General features: G+C 50.2%; 2 protein-coding genes across 2 annotated transcripts; one reads left to right on the top strand and one right to left on the bottom strand.

The window, feature by feature from the left end:
• Window positions 1-1,305: 1,305 nt before the first annotated feature.
• On the bottom strand, window positions 1,306-15,627 carry Tmem43 (transmembrane protein 43). Its single transcript, XM_021164977.2, has 12 exons — window positions 15,428-15,627; window positions 11,879-12,028; window positions 10,874-11,008; window positions 10,409-10,503; window positions 9,594-9,643; window positions 9,264-9,333; window positions 8,516-8,586; window positions 7,176-7,297; window positions 6,892-6,966; window positions 6,457-6,558; window positions 3,790-3,907; window positions 1,306-2,500 (listed from the first exon to the last, which is right to left on the bottom strand). The coding sequence occupies exons 1-12, from the start codon at window positions 15,437-15,439 to the stop codon at window positions 2,298-2,300; spliced, it is 1,203 nt and encodes a 400-aa protein (XP_021020636.2). The 5' UTR covers window positions 15,440-15,627; the 3' UTR covers window positions 1,306-2,297.
• Window positions 15,628-15,804: 177 nt separating this feature from the next.
• On the top strand, window positions 15,805-25,249 carry Chchd4 (coiled-coil-helix-coiled-coil-helix domain containing 4). The gene is made up of 3 exons (XM_085840288.1): window positions 15,805-16,010; window positions 21,578-21,676; window positions 24,216-25,249. Exons 1-3 carry the CDS (start codon window positions 15,989-15,991, stop codon window positions 24,512-24,514), a joined length of 420 nt encoding a protein of 139 aa, XP_085696414.1. The 5' UTR covers window positions 15,805-15,988; the 3' UTR covers window positions 24,515-25,249.
• The last annotated feature ends 597 nt before the right edge of the window (window positions 25,250-25,846 follow it).

Genomic DNA, 25,846 nt, shown 5'->3' on the forward strand with positions numbered 1-25,846 from the left:
GGTTAGAAAGCACAGGTATTTTCACAGGGGCTGGGAACTCCTCACACACCAAGGAAGCGTTTTGTGTGTGACCATATTTGATATTGCTTCATCTTTGAGTCTTTAAAATGTTGAGTCACTCTTACCAAGGCAAACAAACAAAACACTTGGGGTATGACTCATGTTGGACACTGGAAGAGAAACAGACTAGTGTTACCATGGAAACTGCACTCTCGTACTTTCTGCACTAGAGCCCGACAAGCTTCCCAAACAGGCTTTCCTTTCTGGGGTTTTGGGTAGGCATGGAGGTGTCCCTCGAGATGCAGCCTATCCTGGGAGGTGTCAGCTGTAAGAAGGCATGATGGGAATGACATGTTAGGCTTGGAAAGTTTGCCTGCTCGAGAACAGCGAGGCAGTGCCTCAGATGGGAAGGAAACAACAAAGAGGTGCCTTGCCCCAGGTTGATTTACCCATCACAGCCTTGTATGGTGACAGGCTTGACCCCATTTTACAGATGTAGCAGGGTGGCCCAACAGCATGAGTCAGTAGGTCAGACTTCATCTGTGTGCCACTCAAAACCAGTGCTTTGAGCTGTGCATCATGCTTCTAACACATTCTCAATGTTCGTGAAGCATGAGTCATTTACTTTAAGTAAAGCCAAGACAAAGTAGACTTAGAGTGAATATCGAGCTGCCCTTAACAGTTTAAGAACTGAAGCCACTTAACAGCGATGAGGAGCTGAGTGGGTTGGAATGAGTCTGATTCCTTAAAAGAATGCAACAGCAAAAGACTGGCAAGATCCTATACCAAAAGATAAGTAGAAATTTATTTCAAATTTTAATACAAAGAAACCTCATGGTTTCTCAAAGACATCAAATTATTCTTCCATAATTTGCTCTTAACTTTTGAGCTGGCTGGTGAAAAACAGAAGAAAATGTTACACAGACTGAATCCCAAGCACTGTGTATTTAGCCATCACTAATTGCACTGGATTTTCCCAAACCATCTTAGGAGTTTCGAAGAGATTGTACCAGCATGCACTGAACAGTAGTAAATGTTGTTTTCATCTTAAACCCAGTAAGCCATCTCTGGCTGTACTTTTACCCAGCCAAAAGCACAGATACCATAGGACATGGGAAGAACTGTTAAGTATTGCTAGGGTCAGGGATCCTGACACCTTGGTCAGCTACCAAACACTCTTGTTGCTACAGCAACCAGTTGCAAACAGAAATGACAGGTATAGGATAAACCAAGGCTCTGTGACGACATCAGAGCTAAGCATCCGTTCAAAGGGTGTAACAGTAGCAAGGAAACTTAGAAATGATGTCCACTAGTATGGATGGATTTTATTTGGGATGAGGACAGTGATGGGCATTAAATGCAAAAAGAACCACTCTGCAGCAACTGCTTGAGGCCGAAGTGTCAAGGTCAGAAGTGTCCCACAGAAAAGGGCCAGACGTGGGCCTCCTGCAGCAAGCCTGAGTCCTGATTCTTGACTTCAGTTGCCTGGAGGTCACTGTAAAGGGGCTCGCTCAGTAGAAATGCTTCCAGCCTTTTCTTGTAACACTGACTATAAGATAAAAATCACCTTCAAGTGAACAGATTGTCTGTGATAGCAGGGGATAAAGAGGGTGCCTTCCTCCACAGTCCCAACCCAGTGAATCCCCCAACACCGGTTCAAAAGCAGAGCAAAGCTTAAGCTTCCCCGTGGCCTCGGGAACTCAAACCAGTCAAGCCGCACCGCTGAAACACCATTCCTGCAGAGTTAATTTCAGTAACAGCAACTGTCGAGTGTGACCCATTCACACTCTCCTTCTTGGGATAGAAAGAACCGGAGAAGTGGCGCAATAGAACCAAGAACCAGAAGCCTGCGGGCTTATACCGAAGCACTCTGTCCCGCCACAGTGACAGTGACCTCTGGGATAATATCTTCAGGGTTTCCTCAGGCCACATCAGATTCTACCCAGAGGCTTGGTGTGGCGTGCACTCCTCCAAGCCTGGGTATGGAGTGTCCTACTGATGTGGTGTGGCCCCGCAGTAGAGAGTGATTTCTGTTTTCTTAGGTTGCAGTTGTAGCTGATGGTTGTGGTAGTCTTGGCACTTGGTTCCAGCAAGGAGGGATGGGTGAGAAGGCTGAGCCCTTCACCAGCAGGTCAGCTGACAGCTGGGTGGAATGAAGCCCGAGAGGGGAAGGCATTAAGTAGGACACCGAACCCCTACATGCAGGTGTGGACACTGGCCCCTTGAAGAATGGGGTGTGTAGATGCCTGCTCCAGCTGAGCTCGGCAGAGGTGACAGGGAACCTGGCCTCTCAGGCTTCACTCCAGCTTTTTGGCTGGCACCCGGGTCCGTGCAATGATAATGGGCACCAGAGCCAGGCAGCCGATTAGAGCAGCCCACAGCGGTCGGTAGAAGAGCCAGCCAGCAGCCACAGTCAACAGGGTCAGGGAGGTGGCCACACAGAAGGCAAAGGCTTTCAGGCCAATGTTGACAAGATCTCGGAAGACAGGAAACCAGTCCACTGTGGGGAAAGGGAAGACCATGAGTCCCCGAGGAGATTGTGCTCCCTGCCCTAGACTGCTCCTCTCTACCATTTGAGTGAGGAAACAGTCAATAAGTAGAGCCATACACAGCCACACACATACCTAAGATACCATGGGGTGAGAGTGGGGAACTCAGCAAGCTACCACAATACTATTCTGTGCAGCCCAGTTCCAAGTGTGAGTGCTTTGGACTTTCAAAGTCCATGTTGAGGCCACTGAAAAGACACCCATAAAACCCTCTCTCCCAGAGTCAGTCCTGACTGACAATCTATACTGTTCAGTCAGAGCCTGAGCTCTAAGCCTCTGTGTGAGCAGAGGATGGGCTTGTCTATCCTCACTGCTCCATGCCTTGCATAGGAAGGACCCAGTGTTCAGCAGGTCATGTTTACTGATGGACAGGGAGGGCCACATGGGTCCTGCCACAGCTCACATCCCTTTACAATGACATCTGCCCTAAGTGCCAGCAGGCCTCCAATGGAAGAACCCAGGATCACAGATAGGGCATCTCAAACATGGAGGGGACTGAGACTCACAGGGATTAGCCTGTCCTCAGTCCCATGGCCAAGAGAGTTTGGTTTAAATTCTGATCCTTCTCTGATGTGCTCACAGTGTGGCTGGTATTTGCGAGCACACCTCAGATGTCCAGGGAGAGTCTGAGGGATGGATGACCTGTTTCCCATCTGTCAATGGGAAAATCCCCCCAACCCCCAACAGTTACTGCCAATCTGTGATGCGCTCCAGCAACACCTCTCAGCTCATAGATATCAGTGGGGGAAGGGTTCGGCTGGATGGGGACATACTGGGGCAGAGGCCTTGTTACTGGGTCTCCCTGAGCAGGCTCTCCTCCTGCACGGACAGTGTTAGCCTGGCACACTCCATGTCCTGGGCACCAAGACTTGAACCAAGTTGGCTTACATCTGGGCTCTCTGATGTCAGACTCAGGACAAGTGGGCATCCGCTCCCCAGGCTCCAGATGTGCTAGCTGCTGCAAACCTGGTCTGGCTTTGGAGGGTGTTTTCATGCATGAAACTCCCAAATAGGGGCAAGAAAAAGAAGCCTAGGCAGGAATATCCATGATTCTGTCCCTCACGCCTGCCTCTCTCTGCTTGTTCATCCTAAAGCTACCTGGGGGTGGGGGAGACACAGACAGGCTAGATGTTTGCTGTCTTTCTCAAGGATCCCATCAGGCTGAAAAGTTGACTGATGGCATTATGACTAGCACAGGGCTACAGGAGGGAAGGCTAGCTCCTGCACCTTCCACGCCTACCTAGGGTGTAGAGGATCCGTGTCATGAGGTTGAGGCCCATAAACATGGCCATCCATCCAGCTGCCCGCAGGCCCCATGTCTTCATGGAATTGCTCTTCTGTTCTCTACGAAACACCTCCTGTAGGACAAGGTGGCATGGTGTCAGGACTTAGAGAGACAACAAGCCAGCAGTGTGGCAGTGGGTGAGGGTGCTGTTGGCCATTTCCATACAGAGCACAGGGAGACAGGCAAACCTCTCACCAAAGTCTCTAAGACTCAGTGCCTAAGTCTCTGCCTGTCTGGCTCAAGACCATGGAATAAGAGATCTTTGTGGCTTTAGGTTGTCTCATCTGGAAAAAGGTCACCTTCCTTCCCACTGCATCTATCCCATATGTGGACACCTCCGGTCCTTCTGAGTGGACAGTTTGGGTGTGCACGCTGATCCTAAGTGAAGCATTAGCCTTCATCCCCAGGATAGTGCTCACCGCTTCAGGCACACTGACCCCAGCTGACTCCCTCCTACTCTGTAGGGGAGCCTTCTGCTCCCTTGCTGTCCCTGGTTCTCTTCCTGGTCTGTAAATGCTGATATCCTTTGGCTGCTTCATCCCAGGATCCGCCATGCACCCCATGAGCCCGTAACTAAAACATAATATTATACATGCAGCGCTGCTATTGGGCCACACTGCCCAGTTCCTACCACCTCCTAGACAATGTCGCACCCTCTTGACATGCTGAGCACTGACTCAGAGCCCCACCCCAACCTGACTCTGTCTTCTCCGTGGCAGCACATAACCTGACCTATCCAGAGGCACAACCAGGTATGGCCTGGTCCCCCTCACTATAGAAGCCAGCTCTGTCAGCTGTTTCCCTGCTGTCTACCATGATCCGCGCCATCATTGCTCCACACCAGGCTCTTACATTAGCTTCACTGGCCTCTCTGTTTCCTCACTTCATTCTCATACAGCAGCTGCCATAGCTCCAACCCCCTCTGACCTCCACCAGGGCCAGGCCCACCTATGGTGCGGCCAAGTCAAGTGTCCTGTCCTGTGCAGACTGTGTCCACAGCTGCTCAGCAGCTCTGTACTTCCCTCCAGTCTTGGCTTAGATGTGACTTCTCCTCAGTCTTTCCCAGCCATGGATTGAACACTACTCTAGACCGTCCAACTCTAAGACAACACACAGTGATGGACAAAGCCTGTCTCAGCCTCTAGCTGTCACTGCCCTGTGGCTAACAGGCACACTGATCTGACTCTTAACCCAACTGGAATCTTTGCTGTTTTACAGAGAGAGGAAGCTGAGGCTCCGTGAGGTTGTCACAAAACTCCATGGCCTCGCCATAGGCAGTTAACTTGAAAACTGTTCTGATATACCTGTGCTACCCACATGAGATACGGATGGTGGTGATGTTTTTAAAATGTTTTATTTCACAGATGAGGATAAGACACTGGCCTCATGGTTTGTAGCTGGTGGGAGGCAGTGCCAGGATGAGGAGGGGTCTTGACAGGCACCTGTGGGCAGTGCTGTGGTCTGGACCCCTGGGCTCTCCAGACCCTGAGTTCCAGCATTCTGACTTTGGGCCCCAGCTCTCTTCTCAGTTCTGTGTGCCCACCGCCTTGTCTATAGCCAAACCTTCCCTCTCGGGTCTCCTCAGCCACACATCCTATCTACCACTTTCTGGAGGATAGCTCTGAGACCTGGGACTCTGCCTGAGGAGGCTGGAAACCAGGGGCTGGGCAGAGAAAGTCCTGGGAGAGAGAAAAGGACTTTCTAATTTTAGAGCGGTCCCTAGGGTGACTCAGCCCAGGCTGGGAGGTAGTAGCCCCACCCCAAGCCTAGTTACCAGGCTCCCCAACAACAGACCAACCACACCCTATCTTGGCCAGGTAAAAGGAGCAGGTTGTGCCCAGACACCATGACACACTGGTCGTAGCTGCAAGGGAGGAGAGAGAGCAGCTGAGCATCCAGAAATAGCAGCAGAAGGGTCACAGCCATGCTCTGAAGCCAGCTGTACCCTTGGCTTTTTCTGTCTGTTCTGGATTGAAACCTGCACATTTGCTTAATATACACAGGGAGGGCCTAGCAATGATCCTCTGGCTGTACCAGCAAGAGTGAGAATCAGCCACTGTCTCACTGTCTCAGGCACAGAGGTGAGAGTCAGCATGCCTCCATCTCAGCACTGGGTAACCCATGGCCCTTCCCAAATACAGCTGGAAAAGGCACACCCGGTGGACGGTGGGACCTGTGTGTAGGTGATCACCTCACTCCCATGGCCCTGATACTGCAGCTCCAACCCTGCACTGGTGCCCCTGAAGGAAGAAGAGGTACCCCAGAGTGGCTGCTTCTCCTCCTGGTGCCCACTGACAAAGTGAACCCTTTCCTGCCTGACTTGATTATTCTAGGGTGGACCTGTCCATTTTGAGGCCTTCGCAATAATGGCTTGTCACAGAAACCGATTTTCTATTAGATATCCATCATGCTGGACCATGGCTGCCTACACTCCTATCCTCACTTCCTAGCCTTTCTCATGATCCCCCCACCCCAAGGCTAACAGCCTGAGAGGGCAGTGCCTGCTCACACAGGAGGCTGCTGTCCAGTTCCCCTCTTGCCTAAAGGCTGGCCATGACCTCTAGAGGTCACTGGGAAGAAGGGCAGGGTGTGCCTGTCCCCACACAGGCAGCCGCGACTCACCTCAGCTGAGAAGTCCCCATGGTGCAGGAGCAACAAGGTGTCCCCGGACTTGGTGGAATATGGGATTAGTTGGTCACCTCGTTGCCGGGCAATCACAGTAACCTGGACAGAAAGTCAGTATTAGAGCTGAGTGGGATGACCTGAGGGACAGGGGCACAGGGTGAGACCCACAGCCCACCCTTCAGACTCCACACCAGCCAGGAGGTGAGGAGACCTGGGGCTTGTCTCTCCTTGCTTCTATGGGATGGCGCTTAGGACGAAGCCCATGTTGGGGCAGATCTACACAGGGAAAAGCCCCTGCTGGCCTTCTGAAAGTGCCCAAGAGCAGGCCTGAATGCCTGTGCAAATGGGTGAGGCACAAAGTGGTCAGGACACATCCCAAGGTGTCTGCGTCCAGGGAGTCGAGACTGGGGTCAGCCCTTGGGAAGCAGTTACCACGTGAGCCGGGCCCAGGTCAGGGTCATCGCTGCTCAGTCCCGCATAAGAAAAGGAGACTCGCACATCACCAACCTGAGGGTGGAAGAGAAGTGGGAAGAGCTAGTGAATGGTGATCTCATCAACTCTCCAGCGCCTGGCTGTTGTTCACTCTTTTGTCCTGACTGTCCCATCCCCTGGTCTCCAGTCTAACTGGGCAAGCGCAGCCTGGGTCCAGCTGCTGCACACACTGCTACTGAAAAGCCATGGCCTCTGCTGTCTGAGCAGCCCGCATGCCCACGTACCTCCGGGTACTTAGGGTTTTCACTGTGGTAGAAAAAGTCTCCGCGGCGAATGATGTCCACATGGGGGTCCTCCAGTTTGGCCAGGCTCAGGGCCTTGAAGTTGTCAATCTTGTCAATGAGGCCTGAGGGAAGCAGAATGCTCAGAAATCATGGACTCCACTCAGAACCCCTGATCTGCTAGCCCTGTAGCCTGATACTCTATCTTTGGTGCCCTCAGACAGCAGGGCCGAAAGCCTACACCCTCTAGCTTTGACCTATTTGTCTCTCCTAGACGGAGTGAACTTTTTTTAGGTAGTGAGGCTCATGTAGCCCATGATGGCCTCAAACTCGTTACAAAGCTGAAGGTGGCCTTGAACTCTTGACCTTACTGCCTTCACTCCTCAAGTGCTGGGACGACAAACCTACGCTGTCAGGCATAGGTTCTTTTTGTTTGTTTGGTGACAGACTTTCACTGTAGGCCAAGTTAGCCTCAAACTTATGATCCTCCTGCCTCAGCAACCTGAGTGCTGGAAGATAGGCATGTGCCACACCAGCTGCAATGCCCTTTTCTCTAATCCCACCTCTTCTAGAACTCCCCTGTGTCGGGGAGTCAGCCTTACTCAATCACTAACTCCTCCTGGATGGCTTTCCCATGCCCTCTCCTGCTCAGCCAGTTGGGCTACAGTTCGGAGAGTGGCTTGGTTTCAGCTACCCCTCTTCAGAATATACCCATCCACATCTAGGCAGGAGTTCACTCCCCCAGCACCAGCTGAGTGGCAGAGCTATTGAGACAGTCAGGCTAAGCTTGGGTATCTGGGTCTCAAGGGTCTGTCTGTCACCTTCCCAGGTTAGGTCCAGAGTTGAACCTCAGTTACTGTGACTCATGGTGCCACCTTAAACCTTGTGGGTTTCTCCTTACAATCGCAACGGAGGCTGCGATGCACCTCCCTGTGGCAAAGCTAGATGCCAGGCAGGGCTCACAGGTGGAGCCAGAGGTCGGAGGGAGGGAAGAAAGACCTTGTCTGAACTCCTGGCTGAGAGCTGGTTGAGGTAGGTCTCTGGTGCAATATCTGCTCAGAACAGACATGCACAGAAATGCGACAAGGATGTAGTACTTGGAGTAATTTCTAGAACAGTCTAGGCTTCAGAAGAACTGGTTGGAGTGGGGGAGTTCTACCCCCTGAGGGAGTTCACCTCCCTCTGGCCCCTTTCAGAGTATGATTCTGAGATGGGGACCAGCTGGACCCTGATAGCAACCATTGGCTGTGGGCCTGCTCGGTGCTAGGGCCCCAGCCCTGGAAGAAGCCAAGGGGATGGAAAGGCCTTTGGGTGGACGCTTCCACAGGAGGCCTGAGACTCACCTGCTGAGAGGAAAAACCTGCCAATCTGGACAAAGGGGGCGGTCGCTGTGAAAGACTCCACTGCCATGGCACTGTAGGAGAGAGGGAACAATCAGTATTGGGGCACCAGGATGGGATCTGCTTACCTTTGTGTTGGAATGGACCCAGGAAGGGGATCCAGCAAGGCTAGGCACAGTATGGCCTCCAGGGTTCCCATTTCCCTCTCTGGGTTGAGCATCTCTACTCTGTCTTATTACCATATTGTCTTACCCAGACCCACCAGCCTGCCCCACTCTATTAGCCATGACCACATACCACTTCCAGCCTGGAGAGCTTCCATCTGGACAGCTTTCCTAGACAACCTGGACCATCTTCCTGGCTCTACCTGGACCATGGCTGCAAATGATCTAGCCAAGCCCAAGGGCTACATCATTATCTTCCCCCCATGCCATAGAGCGAGTTCTCCCTGAGGAATCTTAACAAGGCTCAAACAAATGCCACTACTCCCTAGTGCCCCCAACCTGAGTTAAGAGTAACAAGGCACTTCAGTGCGCAGAGAGACATCTCAGTCGGTCACCAGGCCTGTGTTAAATTGAGGGTCAGCAAAGACCAGGTCTTGTGTTGTGGCATCAACACAGTGTGTGTGGTTAAAACGATGTCTCCTGTGTTTGCTAACCTGTGGGGTTAACTCAACCCATCACTCAGATTAAATGAGGCTGGAGCCTGCAAGATAAGCAAGGCTGGACTCGGACCCAGGCCAAGTTCTCACCTGGGGTTTTTGTGGCCAATCTCTCGGTCAAAGTTTCTGCTGTTGACAATTTCTGACCTCCACTCTGTGTCTACATGAAGAGAAAAAAGGGACAGTTCAGACCAGTTAAGAGAGGCCTCAGCCTCCTCTTACTAGCACCCATGGCCCTTGGGGATCAGGCTGGCTGCTCAGGCCTCCCTGGGATGCTGGGCATGCAAGACTCTGAAGGTGGGTGCCATGGCCTTTCACACTTGCCCATGGCCCCACTGTATTGCCCACCACTGCCAGCCTGGACTAGAATGGAGGTCATGTGTACTGGGGATGGACAGAGCCTGGAGGTCCGGGACTCACTGTAGGAATACTTTGTCTCCTTCTTCACCTGTCCGTCCTCCGTGTACTCACTGCAGAAAAAGCACAGTTAGCAGCAATCAGCTCAGGTGCCCAAAGCCATCTGCTCTCTAAGTGTCTCAGGGCAGAAGTGGCTTCAAGGCCTAGCTCCCCACAGGGAGTGAAAGCCTGGTGGGCTCAGGAACAGATAGTCCCCAGCCTCTAGGCAGGTACTAGCTCCAGAAAGCCTGCCTAAAGAGATATGTTTTCTCAGCTAGCCTGACACACTCCAGCTGGCTCACCCAAAGGAACCTGGCCTTGGGCTCAAACATATCCAGCTGCAGCCTCTGGGAGAATCTAAGGTGGCAGGGAACCTTCTCCAGCATCCCATGACTCCTCTTCTCCTCCTATAGGTTGTCATGTAGTTCAAGTGGGGCTGCATCCAGTCCTGGCTGCAGGTGACCCCCTCTGGCCGCTGAGAGCCTGCCCTGGGCCTTCTGATAGACTGAGTGAATTGGGAAGCAATTTGTACCCTCTGTGAGAAGACAGACCAATGAAGGAAAAGCTGAGCAGCGACTGGTAGTGGGAGGGCCACAATGATCCCAGTGACACCAGTTGAGCCTTGGGCTGCACCCTGGAATGTCCAGGTGAGGAAGCTTTGGCCCACTCTGCACTAGATTATTGCTAACCATGCACTAATGCGGAGGTTTGACATTTTTCTGATAGGCAGACCCTGCACTTTGAATTTAGTTAAATGGTGCCTGCAAGAAAGCCACTGCCCTTCAGCTTAACACCTGAGCTCTTCATGCCCTCCAAGCCCTCCGTGCCGGGCTCCTCACCTGGACTCTTCTGTCTCCACCCACTGGTACATCTCCACATGCCGTCGCAGTTTCACAGCTGGTAGATGGACCCCATAATTTGGGTCAGACAAGAGCTTCAAAAAGAATCAAACAAGCAAACATGTAATGACCAGGCTCATGGCAGTCCAGAGTTCCCGGCCCAGAGTAACCTAAGTAAGAGAGACAGAGGTGGCAAGACCAGAAGTGGGGTGAAGGAGACCAGCATGAGGCTGCCAACCTCAGCTCTCAACACAACGCCTATGACGCTGAGCTCAGACAACAGCAGAGATACTATCATCAGACTGTCTGAGTGCTAACAGTAATCTGAGATACTGCTGTCATTAGTACAGGGAAACTGACTGAGAAGTGACCTGTCTACACAGCCATGGGGGGGGGGGGGTCTGTGTCTGAGGCCCAGTCCTAGACCCCAGCAGTTAGCCACTGCCACCCAGTCACCCAGCCTACCTTGGAAGTCCGCAGGGCCCCGATTATGTGTACCAGTCTTCCTTCATTCTCCGGAGCTACACTGTGGATGCTGTCAGGGGACACCACGAGTGATAGCCCCTCTGCAAGCGAGGTGGCTGTCTTCAGTGCTCGGCCCTGTCAGAAGTAGAAGAGTGGAGTTCAACAGCTCGGGTGCTGCAAAGGCTGGGCCTCAGTGAGCAGAGATGTTGAGGTCTAGCAACTGCAGACTCGAGACTAGAACCCAGGATCCCTGCTTTCCCAGGAAGACCCGGCCAATCTCAGACTGCCTGAAGCTGGGGGAAAGCTGCGTATCCCCTTGCCCTGACCTAGTCCTGCGCCTCCACTTCCCTCTGCCATCCATTCCCCTGGCTCCCAATCCATGTGGCTTTCAAAGGCCAGGCTGAACCCCTGTCCAAATCATGTGATCCAGGCCTAACCAGCCAGATGTGTTCTCTGCTTAGCTGACACACTTCAGTTGGCTCACTCAAGGTACCTGGCCTTGGCCTCAAGGAGATATCCAGATGCAGCCCCTGGAGAACCTAGGGTGGCAGGGGCCCTTTTCCAGCATCTCTTGATTACTCCCCTCCCGCACAGGTCATGTAGTTCAGGTGGGGCTGAGTCCTGTCCTGGTTCAAAAGACTGAGACCTAAGCCAAGAACCTGAGACATGGCTGTTAAACCAATTTATAAATTCATGGTTAGCTTTTTCTCTAAGTCTAAACTGCTTGGATGTGAGACTGGAAATGCTGGGTCCATATCTGCTCCCACAAGAGAAGGGAATGCCCAATAAAAGTATCCCAATAAAGAGGCAGAGATTCCCAGTTACCCAGTATGTGTATCTGAATACAGCCATGCCCGAAGCAGGTTTTCAGGGGTGTGAACCGAATCACTGCCACTCTGGCTTACACTGAGGTGTTTCAGATTACCTCAGCACCCCCCTCCCTCCTATAAGACCTAGGCCCTTTGTTTCAGAGCCCAGCCACTGGATCCTCAGCCTGCATCTTACCTCGTTGGTGAAAATTAAGTAGAAGGAGAGTAAGAAGGTCATTAGCCCCACGAACATCCCGCCGGAAGTCTCACTCAGCCGCTCCAGGAAGCCTGGCTGGGGGTCAGAAGTCACTTTGACGTGTTCTTTCCTGCTGCTGGTACTGGAATACTGAGGGAGGAATGGACAGTTTGAGGAGTTTTGAGAAATGATTTTGATGTGCAAGGAGATTCCCAGAAGAGACTCTCTTCCCCGCAGACATTGGTAGACAACTATCCTTTGGCACAGAATTTCTAGACCGTAAGTTAGCGTATGTTAAAGACACCAACAAGCTATTTTACAAAGCAGCTAGAAATATATTTTTGATTAAACCTGAGAAGTAACGGCTGGGTTTCCTGAGGACCATGCTGTGCTGTGAGAGTGGCAGGTGGGGCTAAGAACTACTGGGAGGCTGTGCTGAGTGTCCAGTGAAAGGTGGGCTCAGTGCTGGGTACACCTTCCAGCTAGGTCATCAAGACAAACTACTTGGAGGAGGGGACATAGAGCCAGACCTTAGGGAAAGGGTACCCTCAGCAGGGGAATGTGGAACAGCAGCCTGTCTGCTATGGCTGTGGAAGGCTGGAGAGACAGAGCAGATGGGCATGCCCAGGCAGCTTTCCATAGGCCACAAGCCACAGGTCAGTGGAGCAGGCTTCACCCAACTTGGTACTGTCTGAAGTGTGCTCATCACCAAGAACAGAGACTAAGCCTGAATCCTGGCTCTGCCATCCACTAGCTATGGGCCTTCCATTTCCTCATGGGTAAAGTGGGGGTGAAAATCCCAAGCTTGGGGTGGTGGCTCAGTGCTGGGGCCTCATAGGCACCTGTGGGAGTTATAGCTAATAGGAACATTATCAGATTTCTCCATAACTGAAACTAGAGCTGCCACCCAGACTGTGGGTGTGGATGAAAGTGACAGAGATACAAAGTGGTCACCTGGCAGGCACCTCAGAGAGCCAGGCCCCTTCCTGCCCAGTATCCAAGGATGGATTTGAGACAGAATCCTTGAGCATAGCTGATGCCACTTCTGGCTGCTCTCCACTGTTGGCTCAGGCCTGCTGAGGACGCCCACTGTATCCAGAACAATACCATACAAAACTCAGTGGAGACAACTGCTGCAGACAAGAAGGCGATCATCAGCCAGCAGGATGCCCACAATAGCATATTCGTTTGTTACAGGCCAACCATGGGCTGGCTCAACCGTAAAGAGACTATCAATACCCATTTCACAGATGAAGAATTCAAGACTCTGCTTAGGTTATCTGCCTGGATCAACAACTTGTAAGTACTGAGTAGATGTTCAACTCAGGCAAGCCCCTCTACCCTAGACTGTCTTCTTCATCGCTTAGCTAAAATTGAAGCTGAACAATGGAAAAGAAGACCTGTGTTCCTGCTGGCTCCCCTTAAAGCCAGGAAGGAAGGGAGGCCAGGAAGATGTTCCTCCAGCTGGGAGAGAGGTAAGGTGGGAAATAGCACCTATATATGTATATACGTGTGTATATGTACAACTATGTATCCTGAGTAACACATTCCACTTCCAGCATTCTGGGCTGAGAATCAATAAGTGATGAATCAATGGGTGGAAACATACTGGGCCTGGATATTGGCACACCAGGGTTGGAATCCTAGCTCTGTTGCTATGGAGCCTGGCAACATGTGCTCCACCTCTCTGGTCCTGGTTCCTCACTTGCTGGTGATAATACCTACCTGACAGGAAAGTTGTTATACTGAACTCAGGAGCTTTTGTTCCACTCACTGTCTTAAGATTTTTCTTGCTTACCCTGCCTGGTGACTCAGCTACAGTATGGATGCTTTGGTATTGTCTCTAGGCATGACACCGCCATTGTCATATTGAGATCCAAATAGCTTAGATGAGCCCCTCACATGATCAGGCATGCTCCCTGGAAGAGTGGACGAGGATCTTTATACCATCACCTGAGATTCTAGCCTCTCACCTCCTCCTATGTCACACCCCCAGCAGTGTGCAGTACTGCTAGAGGATACAGGAGACAGAGGGCTAACAGAAGGGAGGGCACACACCTCCATCAGTCATCCATGCTGGAGTGGGACTTTGGTGATACTGAGGCTCCTGCAAGTAAACCAAATAACCTCTTTGGTTCACCAAGATGGAGTTGGTGGACTTGCTCCTTTGGTCTATGGCTATCCTGTCTGACATGAATGAATGTTCAAGTCTTCCCAGGAAAGTAATATAACAATAAAGGGACAAAGGCATCTGAAGATATCCCATTGTGTCTATGTTTGTTAGTGTGAGAATCCAAGATGGTCTCTGCCTACCAGGACTGTGTGGGCTAGCCTCTAAGAGTAACTTTTTCAAGGATTAAGTACCTCCCATGTACCAGGCTCTGTGCCCAGCAACCTTCCTCAAATTTCAAAGTAACTGATCCCATGAGAGAGTAAACCCAAAGGAGTTAGAGGAGAAGAATCTGGATTTGCCTCCGGGCTTGTCTCCAAAGCCTGCCCTCATCAGCACCTTCCCAGGCTGGGGATGTAACATGCCAAGCTGGCTATGAGCCCCCAAGCAGGTGTCTTCTGCTGGGGAACGGTAAGATATGACGCTGATGAGATGGATCAGAAGGGGGTCTGCCTGCTCTTGCCAGGGTGGCCTGCTGGTTGCCTTCTCCTCTGGCTCGAGTGCAGCATTCCTAACCTTTGGTTCTCCTCCCCTGCCAGGGCCAGACAATATGCCAAGCAGATATTGCTTGCACAGTGGGTGAAACAAACTCTGGCCTCCCAGGAGGTGTAGGAGGCCAAGAAGTTTGCCGGACTGAGGAGGGGCCTGGGAAGAGGGTGTAACAGGCCCAAGGAGGGCTGTAGTGACACTCTACCAAGGAGGGAGAGAGGGTGTGCCTGGGGCTGGCAGTGCTCCTGAGATGGCTTCAGAGGCGCTTTCACCAGAGGCACTGGTGACTCACCAGCTTCTCCCACACCCAGTCCCCTAGTAGGTGGTGTTGCTCCGTTTGTTGAATGAATGTTAAGATTCACTAGGGAAATTCTTAAGGACTAGTTGCAGTAGGAAGAGGCCAGAGGTCTGGGTGAACTATCCTCAGCCAGGGGCTCTAACCAAATCGGTGCACCAGGAACCGGGCAGCAGAGAAAGTCTCCCTCTCCACGTCATCCAGCCAGGCTAGTCCAGCTACAGTAGCATCACACAGCCTTTGAATACACACCCCCTAGGGAGCGGAGACCAAAGAAGCATTTTCTGGACAGCTCCACCTGGGCAGGATCGCCTCATCAATCTGCTCACCGACAGACACTTTCCCCGTGGTCCTTCAGTTCCCCAAGTTTCGTATCCCCAGGGGCCCAGAGAGAAACTAGGAGTGGAAGAAGCAGCCGTGCACGAGCGGACTCGACTAATTGCTGAGGCCCACAAACGCGCAGCCCGAGATGGACAAGCTCAGAGAGCTGAGGGCAGCTACACCCACTGGGGTCACACCTCTGAAAGACCCAGCGCGGATCCAGGGAAAAAGCGGCCCGGATGATGGTGTCACCCGGGCATCAGGAAGCACTTACGTTCGCTGCCATGGTGGGCCTGGTTCGCTGACGCGGTCTTGCTCTGTTCCGCTAGAAATTGGGCTGACGACCGGAACGCAGAATGCGGTGACCTCCTGTCTACCACAGAGCTGCAAGACTTCTCGTGGAATCCAGGACCAGGCGGGACTCAGGACAAAAGTTACCGCCCTGCCTAAGCCTCAAATTGTCTGCGCGTGCGCATCTTAAGGGCTGCTGGGAAATGTAGTCCGACGCCTGACACGTTCGCCACAAAATTACAAACCACTGTATTTCACTGGTGCGCGTGCGCGCTGCAAGATTTCTGGGAAATGTAGTATCGGTCTAGTTGGAGAGGCGCAAGGGCTGCTGGTCAGTGTAGTTTTCGACTGAGAAGCGGTTCTGGTGCTTAGGACGCGCGGAGGCAGGCGCGCGGCGGGCAGGCCTGGAGGGGGCGGGTCCGTGCGGGCCTCAGTGCCACCCGCCAGGCCTGTGTAGCGGCGAGGGAGGTCACGGCGTGAAGGTGTATCCGCTCCAACCGCGCCCGCTGCCTCTGCGAGGTGCAGAGGACTGTCGGGAACAACCATGTCCTACTGCCGGCAGGAAGGTGAGTCGGGCGCTGCCATGGAGACCGGCCGGGACGGGCCTGCGAGAGACACGCGGTCAAGTGGTCTCCACCGAGCGGCTGTGGGCCCTTTAGTGGGCCTCACGCGGCGGTTTCCAGATGAGAGAGGCAGAGGCTCCGTGAGGAACGAGACCGGTCCAAGGTCAAGGTGAAGCCCGAACCCGGGCCTCGGAGGGCCTCACGTGGGCCTGGCCAGTGTGGAGCACGTTGTCTCTGGCTGGGAATCGGGGACTGTTAGGAATTAGACACCGTCGCTCCTAGCACTCCCCACGTGGTTCTATCCCGCCCAGGCTTTTTAGCTATCTCGAAAAATTACCGCTCGGGCTAGAGTGGGCGTGCTGAAGTGCCACTGGCAGGAGCACTTAGTGAGCGCCTTCTGTGTACTAGGTACGCTTTTAAACTTCACGTAGCCATCTTTATATATCGGGTTCCCTTACTGCCCACGTCTTATCAAACGGAAACTTAAGACAGGTTACTCGATCCAGGAACCCACATCAGGTCACGAAACCGGGGCCCGCTAAGAAAGAGCTTCCTTTCTTCGGTCATTTCTAGCCACGTTGAGGACCACTCACTTCCTCTACCTGTTACCTGTAGGCAGGAACCCAGAAGAATCCAGACCAGTCTGTTGCTCTAAGGCCTCCCAGCACTGTCTGGCTTCTTATGTCTGAGCTGCCAAACCCGCCAGGCCCTAGTTTCCTCTCCTGTAAATTGAGAGACCAGGCGTCATTTACTCTGGTATTCACCAAGCACGTGCCCAAGGCAGGAACGAGTTGGAGGACTCTTGAGAATACAAAGCTACAGAGAGACTTGGTTCACCCATAATTCTCAGCTCCTTTACTCTTAAGTTTAGGGGAACATGAGGTACAGAGGAGGAAGTGATCCACCCAAGGCCATACATCCAGTTAGAAGGCCCCAGACCGCTGTAGAACCCCCTCCTTCCCAGCATCATCATTGACTGGTGCCTCACCTGAGGACTGTTTCAGTTGGTTAGCACTTGGTGTTCCTCATACGAAAGTCCTTGACCCAGCACTGTTAGGCAGAAAATTCTTAGGATGATTTTTGTTTCCTCCAAGTCTAGTTGGTAGGTTGATGGTGAGTCTTTGGGTTAAGGAGGCTATGCAGGTAAACATTTCTACCCCTCTTGATGGATTTACAGACCTCAGGTTTTTCAGGAAGGAGGATGGGTCCATCAGCTGCTAATGCAACATAGAGCCCGTCTTCTTCCTGGTTCAAAAGATGTGTGTGTGTCTGTATGTGTGTGTTTAATGGTTCTTGGTTTTTGAGACAGTCTCAGTATGTGCCCCTAACTCAAATTCTTCTCTTCATCCCAAATTCTGGAATTAAAGGCACATGTTGCTACCTACAGTCTCTGTGAGTTCAAGGCCAGTGTAAAATAAATCGCATGTTCCAGGCCTGCCAGAGCTTCATAGTGAGATCCTGTCCAAAAACAAACCAAAAATAGTATGTAAGGACTTAGGAGACCATACGGTGTTATTCTTCTAGTCTCATGGTTTCCCTCCTGCTCCTCAGTTCTTCTGGCTGTGCCCTTTGTCAGGTGCTTTCTTCCTCCAGCTCTCTGAATTGCTAACTTATCCTTTAAGAACCAGCCCAAAGCCAGGCGTGGTGGCACATGCCTTTAATCCCTCACTTGGAAAGCAGAGGTGTGTGGAGCCCTGTGTGTGAGTTCCAGGACAGCCAGAGCTGTGTTTTACAGGGGAAACCCTGTCTCAGGAAAAAAAAAAAAAAAAAACCAACAAGAAAAAGGAGTTGGAGACATGGCTCAGTGGTTAAAAGCACTGACTGCTCTTCCAAAGGTCATGAGTTCAATTTCGAGCGACCACATGGTGGCTCACAACCATCTATAATAGAATCTGATGCCCTCTTCTGGTGTGTCTGAAGACAGCTACAATGTACTCATATAAATAAATATTTTTAAAAGAGAAAGAAAGAAAAACAAAACAAACAAAAAACCCAGCTTCAATGCCACCAGGTCTTCCCTCATACTTTGTGTCTCTATAAACACACTGAAATTATCTCCCACCAAGCTGAGAGATGGCAGAAGGTCTAGTATACTGTGGGTGTTCAGGATTTAATAGGGTGACCCCAGGCTCATGCCTATCCTCCATTTTAATTAGGGAAATGTTTGCCTAGACACAGTTATGTCAGCAGTCCATACATCTAGTGAGTCTCCAGGTTAAAGACCTAAGGTTGACATTAAGAGAGTCCCACTGTGTGGATGAAGCCTCAGTCTGGCCTTGTGCTCTTGGTGTTTCTGTCAATTCCACACGTGGTTCCTTACTTTCCTCCTAGTAATACACAGCCTGCCTCTCTCTGTTCATTCAGCAAACATTTTTTTATTGCAGTGTGATGTGCACTGAGTGAGGTGGCACTTTGGATCTTTACAGAACAAGAAGAGGTTGGCATTAAAGCACTCCCGGATGGATGGATAGTTACAGACAGTAGGGACCGTGCTGAGACACTGAGGCTCTGCAGGGGTTGCCAGGGCTTGGAAGACCATTTCAGATGCTGTTTCCTCAAAACCTTCCCAGTCTTCAGACCAGGAAAGAATGAACACTGACTTCTTAGAGCCACCTTTCGCCTCAGGATTCACTTGGTCTTGAGTTCCTAATCCTTCCTCTACCTCTTTTGGGACTTGTGCGGGCTACTGTGCCTCCTTTATTTAGTGCAGGGATCAAACTTGGACTTTTGTGAGCATGCTCAGCCAGCAAACTACAGACTGGGTGCCTAGCCCCAGATGGACTCCCAACCCTGGGATTTCCCACCCCCATCCTCCACCCCCACTTTCTGTAGACATTCCCTACCCTAGTCAATTCTTCTTCACTTGATACATGTAAGCTCTGACTTGCTTCCCCCCTCAAGTCCTGATACAAGCAGGAAGTATTAAAAGTTTATGGATATAATAGTTATTTTCCTTTTAAAAAAGGTTTAATTTTTGCATATAAATGTTTTGCCTGACTGTATATATGTGCATCAATTGTGTGTCTGGTGTCTGGGGTGGTCACAAGAGGACATGGGATCCCATAGAACTGCTCTCAATCACTGAACCTTCTCTCTAGCCTGATCCTAAACTTTCATGTTTCTATTTGGAGTCAGGTTCTCACTGTCTAGTCTTGTCTAGACTAGAACTCATCATTGTAGATCAGATTGTCCTTGAATTCACAGAGACCCACCTACCCAACTTCAGATATCAAACTCTTAATCCTTATCACCTGAATTTGGGTCCTAACACCCATGCCAAGAGCTGCACCCTCACACACAGCATACCCATAAATCACATAAATAAAAAATTTTAAAAACAAAAGCCCTTACTTCAAGCCTGTTGTGGTAGTTTACACCTAAATCCTATCAACTCAAGAGGCCAAGGCAAGATCATAATTTTAGGCTAGCCTGGGTTACATAGGAAACCCTGTCTCAACAAGTAAATCAGCATTGATTTTTGTATCCCTTCTTGCATCTGCTCTTATTTTTAATCTTACCATGCTGGAGATGGAACCTAGGGCACATACTAGCCCAGAGTCACACCCCAGTCCCCTGGCATGTGCTTTTAAACATTCCAGAAAGCACAGTCCTAGTAGGACCAGGCTAGCAATACACAGTATTTTTAAAGGGACACACTTAGGATCCTTCAAAGCACAGATCACACCCTTGCTCTGGCCTTACTATTTGCTTAAGTTTGTTTCTTAGCACCTGTGGGCTTCTGCTTCCCCTTTTAAGAAAGGAGATTAGAGGAGAGCTGCCCCTGCATGGGTGTGAGGACTAACAACTCACAGATGTAAAGGAGTCCTAAACTGCTTCCTCCCAGTCTGTCTGGGTGTCAGTGGTCAGGAGCCAAGGAGCCATGTGGGTATGCCAGAGGGTCTGTGCTTTACTGGGTGAGGTCTGGCCTCTGCATATATCACCTACTGGCCCAGGTATTTCAGAAACTTGTCCAGGTTTGTCCCCTTCCCTTTGGGTGTGTGCTCAGCCCAGGTCACAACTGTCATGGCTGAGCTGAGAGCTTCAAGTCTGCCGATTTTGCTTAGCACTCAACAGTTATGCAAATTGCTTTTGGGGGTTCTGGAAACTGGCCAGAATCTCCAGGGTCACTAGGTACTCTAAGGTGACCCAGTGGCCTTGTCCAGGTGCTTTCTTTATCTGTAAGAGGAGTAATCTGGCATACTGTCGGGTGCTGAGACCAAAACTGTCTCTGTGCAGAGAGCCCAGGTTGAGTCACTGGGGCTAGTCCTATGTACTGAGACCTAACCTTTGCCACTATCTACCAGTGCACGAGACTTGTTACCTAAACTGTCCTTTTCACTAAGGTAGCCTCTTAGACATATCCCCTCCCTTGCCTTCTCCAGACCTCCTCCTTGGGTATTCCAGCCTAGCATGGGCCCAACATTTTGCCTTATTTTTCTGTCACATGCCTGGAACTAACCTTTCTAAAATGTAGGTGGAGGAGTGCTTGCAGCTTTCAAAGAGTCACCTGTCTACAGCCTGACCTCAGCTTTCACAGTAGCAGCCTCACTCGGGGCAGGCTTACTTAGACCTGAAAGTCTTCCAGTGTGCCCTCTGTATGGGGGTCAAGTGATCCCAGGTGCCCTGGGGTAAGGGTGAGCTGTCAGAAGGCTCAGGAAAGACATTGGACCTTTCCTTTCCCTCTTCCTCCTCAACTTGGGCTGGAGTTGGTGGGTTTCTCTTTCCTTTATTATTATGCTCAGTACTCAGGTCAGATGTTAGTCATGTACTGTGCAGGGGAGGTTCCAGTCCCTGTGAGTCACCACCATGCAGAGGGCAATGCTGTTCCTCTCAGGAATTGTGGGTGGAAGGGGTGGTTGCCACAGGGATCTAGAATTGAGTCAGTCCAAGTCTTTCCCAAGTGACCACCATGGAAACATATGAGCCCCTGTGCATTGTGGGTGCTGAGAAAAGGTTGGATGCCAAATATAGCTGTGTAAATAATAACATGGAGGCTTCTATAATAGTTTAGAGCTTAGGCAGTCTCCCATGCTAGCTCATCTAACTTAACCCGACTAGCTTGCTCACTACTATACCTTTCTCTGCTCCATCTGTGCCCACTATAGAATTTTCCTCTTCTGCTTTCTCCCAGCATCCCTCTCTTTCAAAAGTTCTACCCCCTGCTTCTTGCCCAGCTCTTGGCCTCAGTTCATTACAACCAATCAGCATCAAAACAACCTCTGATACAATTCTCGATTTCCTCTAGGCATAGAGGGATGTCTGACCTTCAAGTATCTGAGCTGGTGTGGAAGGACAAGGGTTCACAAATATAAGGCCGGTGGTGGGTCATAGAAAGGGCAATACCAATATTATGCCAGCAGAGCAAAAACAAGAAAACAAAACAACAAATAAAAAAACTTGGTTACCCCAACACCTGAGTGCTGTTCTCATTCTAGCTGCCTCTCATCAGTGACCACTGGGCTGGTTAGTCAGTGATTGGGGAGAGACATGGGGACCATCTTCAGATTGGCTGTTCTGTGTTTTACTTCCCCCTCCCCACAATGAATCTTTTCCTTTGCTCCAAACCCTAGGGAAGGATCGGATCATATTTGTGACCAAAGAAGACCATGAAACTCCTAGCAGTGCTGAGCTGGTGGCTGATGACCCCAATGATCCCTATGAGGAGCACGGTGAGAAATGAGGGACCCCAGACGCACCCTGGGGAGACTTAGTGTTGGACACTGCTTTCCCACTTTGTTTATCTCCCTTGGCCATAGACAGCTGTCCCATCTCTGGTTGCTTTCTCCCTCCTAAGGGATGAGATTGTGTCAAGCCAGCAGCCAACAGTTTCTTCTTACTAAAATACTGTTTCTTTCCTTCCATGCCTTTGTACTGAGGTGACTAAGAGTGACTGGGAGGCTGTCTCAATTCCTGAAGTGAGAACTGGCAGGGATCTCTGCTCTTAACTGGCAGGTTATTGGGGTGAGCCCTGCCCTGTGTCCTAGCTGATTTGCATGCAAAAGGGCAGCAGCCAAGCTGCTGGTCCTGTTCTCATGAGCACCTGGTGTGGTGAGGTGTCTTAACAGATCCCAGTTGCCAGGAGCAGGACTCAGCAAAGCTGCTCATAACTGTCACACACTTCTAGGCTCACCTCCAAATGTAAAAGTAGCCTCTTGGACACAGGATGGCACTCTATAAGCTTTGGGATGGGCCTATTGATACTTACTCCAGTCTGTGTGGGGTAGGTACATATGGCATCCCCAGTCCACAGTGTCAACAGGACTCAATTCAGGACTGGAATAAGTGCCTCAGGTGAAAATTGCTGGTGAGTGACATTGAGGAGCTTAAAGCAGGCAGTCCTGGAGGACTGGCTTGTGGTTAGAACTTTTCAGACCTGATCTAAAGCAGATGCATGTTCCTAGGTGGGACCCTTTATCTGTTTAACTTCTGCTTAGCTAAGGGTGAATACCTAGTGGCAAGTTAGATGTCACAGAGTGAGTGTTAGTGTTCTGAAAGTCACAGCTATAGCTGATCTCAAGTTAGCCTTTCTTCATGAAGAAGAATGAGCTCATGTCAGTTCTAGTCCTTTGTTTACCTAGAGTCTGCATTAGCTACTTATATGTTATGTTTCTTCTGGAGGTATGATCAGAGAGGGCATGTCTGCTTGTGTTTCCGTGTATTTCTGCACCGTAACTGCTAAAACTGCCATCTTGTGAGTGTGTGTTGTATATCCCAATTCACATTGTCCTCTGCCAGGCTCTGCAGACCGAGTTGTCTTTTGTGGTGGTGGTGTTTGTTGTTGTTACTATTATTATTATTTCACGTGTATGAATTTTTGCTTGTATATGCCTGAAGTGCCTGCCAGGGTCAGAAAAGGGTGTTAAGAGTCCTCTGGGACTGGAATTACAGATGGTTGTGAGCCACCATATCAGTACTGGAAATGGAACCTGGGTCCTCTGCAAGAGCACTTGGGAATTCAAAGCCAGCCAGTCTATACTTCGAAGGAGGTTCCAGTACAGCCAGGACCCTGTCCCAAAATAGTTCAGGCTGGGGTCACAGTGTGTTCTACCACAACTACCATCTGGGCTTTTTGAATGTTAATCTTTTGAAAGCTGTTCTGTGGGTTAGCATGCTGGAACCTACAGTGCTAGCATTTTATTGAGTCTGAGTGTTTGCAAGTAGCTGGGTAGTGTTGGGACTGTGGGGATCTCATGGGTCCTGCTGCTGTCCTGACTTGGCCTCTGAACCAGAAACCGCAGACAGTGTCAGAAGGACCACTTCAGTTGTCACACAGCTTTATGTACGGGAACTTACTCTGGAGGTGTGGTGTTGGTGATAAACTTCCTGCTCTGGGGCACCAGTCACATCATTTGTAAATAAGCAACAGTTGGGACAGATTTGCTGATCAGTGCAGATTTCAGAGCTGGAGTTGAGAGGCAGGATTAAGCCTAGGACTTTGGACGCTAGCTCTGCAGCCTCTCCATACTTGCTGCTGGAGCAAAGGATCATGTGGCATTTCAGCGGGCTTTGTAGAGACCTTTTCCCTTGTTTGTAGTGCTGAGAGGCAGGTGCTCAACGGAACGACAGTATAGTGATTACTCAAAACCTATCTATAGCTTCACTTCCCAGCTCACTCATAATTAATAATTTAACTTAAATTTTTGATTTATTTTTTACAGGTTGGGGATGGAACCAAGGGTCTCATTAATGCCAGCTCTGATCTACCTCTGTGCTATACCCCAGCCCTAATGATTGATTTTTTTTTATAGGAAGAATACAACTCCACTAGTCTAACAGCACTTGCTTTGCACTGTACAGCAGCTTTTACTGGTTTTACAGGGTTGATACTGCCTAACGGAGATATTAACTGGAATTGTCCATGTCTTGGGGGAATGGCCAGCGGCCCCTGTGGGGAGCAGTTCAAGTCTGCCTTTTCCTGCTTCCACTACAGCACAGAGGATATCAAGGGATCAGACTGTGTTTACACTAGTCTAACTTTGTACTAACAGAAGTATAGTGAGGGACTCAGGGATGGAGCAGGGCCTGAGGGATTAGTACTTGGCTTAGGAGATTCCTGGTATTTAAGTCTCAGAGTTCAGATTCTAGGTCTGGGAGGTGGCTTAGAGAGGTCAAGGTGATGCCTCCACAAAGTAAGGACCAAACAGGTTTTGCATGTTCGAGATCATAGAGAACACCTCTCATCTTTCCCTGTCCATCTTTCTGTTCCAGGGTTGATACTGCCTAACGGAGATATTAACTGGAATTGTCCATGTCTTGGGGGAATGGCCAGCGGCCCCTGTGGGGAGCAGTTCAAGTCTGCCTTTTCCTGTTTCCACTACAGCACAGAGGATATCAAGGGATCAGACTGTATAGACCAGTTCCGGGCCATGCAAGAGTGCATGCAGAAATACCCGGACCTCTATCCCCAAGACGAGGAGGAGGAAGAGGAGGCAAAGCCAGTGGAGCCGTTGGAGGAGACAGCTGACACTAAGGTCTCTGCAGCCAAAGAGCAGGGGGAAAGCTCTTGAAGGCCACATGGCTGCCACTCACCATGGGACTTTCTGTACGATGCCTTTTGGTCACCTTTGTGAAAGTTCTTTCCCTCTGTGCACTGTAATATACAAAATAACTTATTTTAATGATCAGGGATCTTGGCCGTATACACTGAAGAAAAGGGCGTGTGTGCACCTGTGTCCTGCATAAACCTGTCCTTAAACATTAGTCCACTCCTGGATGTACTACTCTGTGATTGCCCTGGATTTTGCCACTTTGAAATAATGTGCTGAGACTTCTCAGCAACCAAAAGTTGTTACTCAGGAAAGTTTATCGTGAGAAGGCCGATCTATTCTGATCCATTTTAGTATCCCTTTTGGTAGATTTTACACCTCTTTTGGAAATTAAGTAAATAGATGCCAAAACTCCTTTAAGAGTGGGTCCATTCCTACTGGAAGAGACTGGTGGTCAGGTGCTTGCTGGAGTGCATGGGGCTGCTGCCTCATTCCCGACAGCTAATTGTTTGCTGTCCAGGCTCCAGTGCCTACAGCTGCAGGGTGGCATTGGATCCTGTGACTCCCGGTCCTTCCTAAGTGAAAGGATGGGCTGGGTTTGCAGTTTATTGTTTTGCTGTTCTGAGAGCCCTGGTTTGGGGCCCATGTTCACTCAGTTGTGATATTGAGGTGGGGACCTAGCTGCTTCCAGAGCAGAAGCCAACAGAGGAATGTCTGAATGAAGTACTCAATTAAAAAGAAACAATTTCTATCTGATTTTGAATGGCTTTTTTTTCCCCCTTTAACTAGTTAGAAAGTTGTTAGCTTTCTAATGATGGTGGAGACTGAACATGTATGAGGACTTGTGTGCCAGGCAGAAAGGTCGCCATGAAGCCATATCCCAGCCTTTTGTAATTTTGAGGCAAGGTTGGCCTTGATCTTCCTGCATTAGCTTCCCAAATACCATGCCAAGCTGTTAGTTTTATTTTGTTTTGTTTTTTTAATTTTTAAGATTTTTTTTTTTTTTTTTATGTATGTGAGTACAGTCATTCTCTTCAGACACGCCAGAGGAGGGCATCAGGTCCCATTCATTACAGGTGGCTGTGAGCCACCATGTAGTTGCTGAGAATTGGACAGTCGGTGTTCTTTTTTTTTTTTTTTTTTTTTTTTTTTTTTTTTTAATATTTTTATTACATAATTTCCTCAATTACATTTCCAATACTATCCCAAAAGTCCCCCATAGCGCCCCCCACTTCCCTACCCACCCATTCCCATTCTTTTGGCCCTGGCATTCCCCTATATTGGGGCATATAAAGTTTGCAAGTCCAATGGGCCTCTCTTTCCATTGATGGCCGACTAGGCCATCTTTCGATA

The sequence above is a fragment of the Mus caroli genome, unplaced genomic scaffold (assembly GCF_978045245.1).
Source record: "Mus caroli unplaced genomic scaffold, Mus_caroli_1 scaffold_7, whole genome shotgun sequence".
NCBI classification, from domain to species: Eukaryota; Metazoa; Chordata; class Mammalia; order Rodentia; family Muridae; genus Mus; species Mus caroli.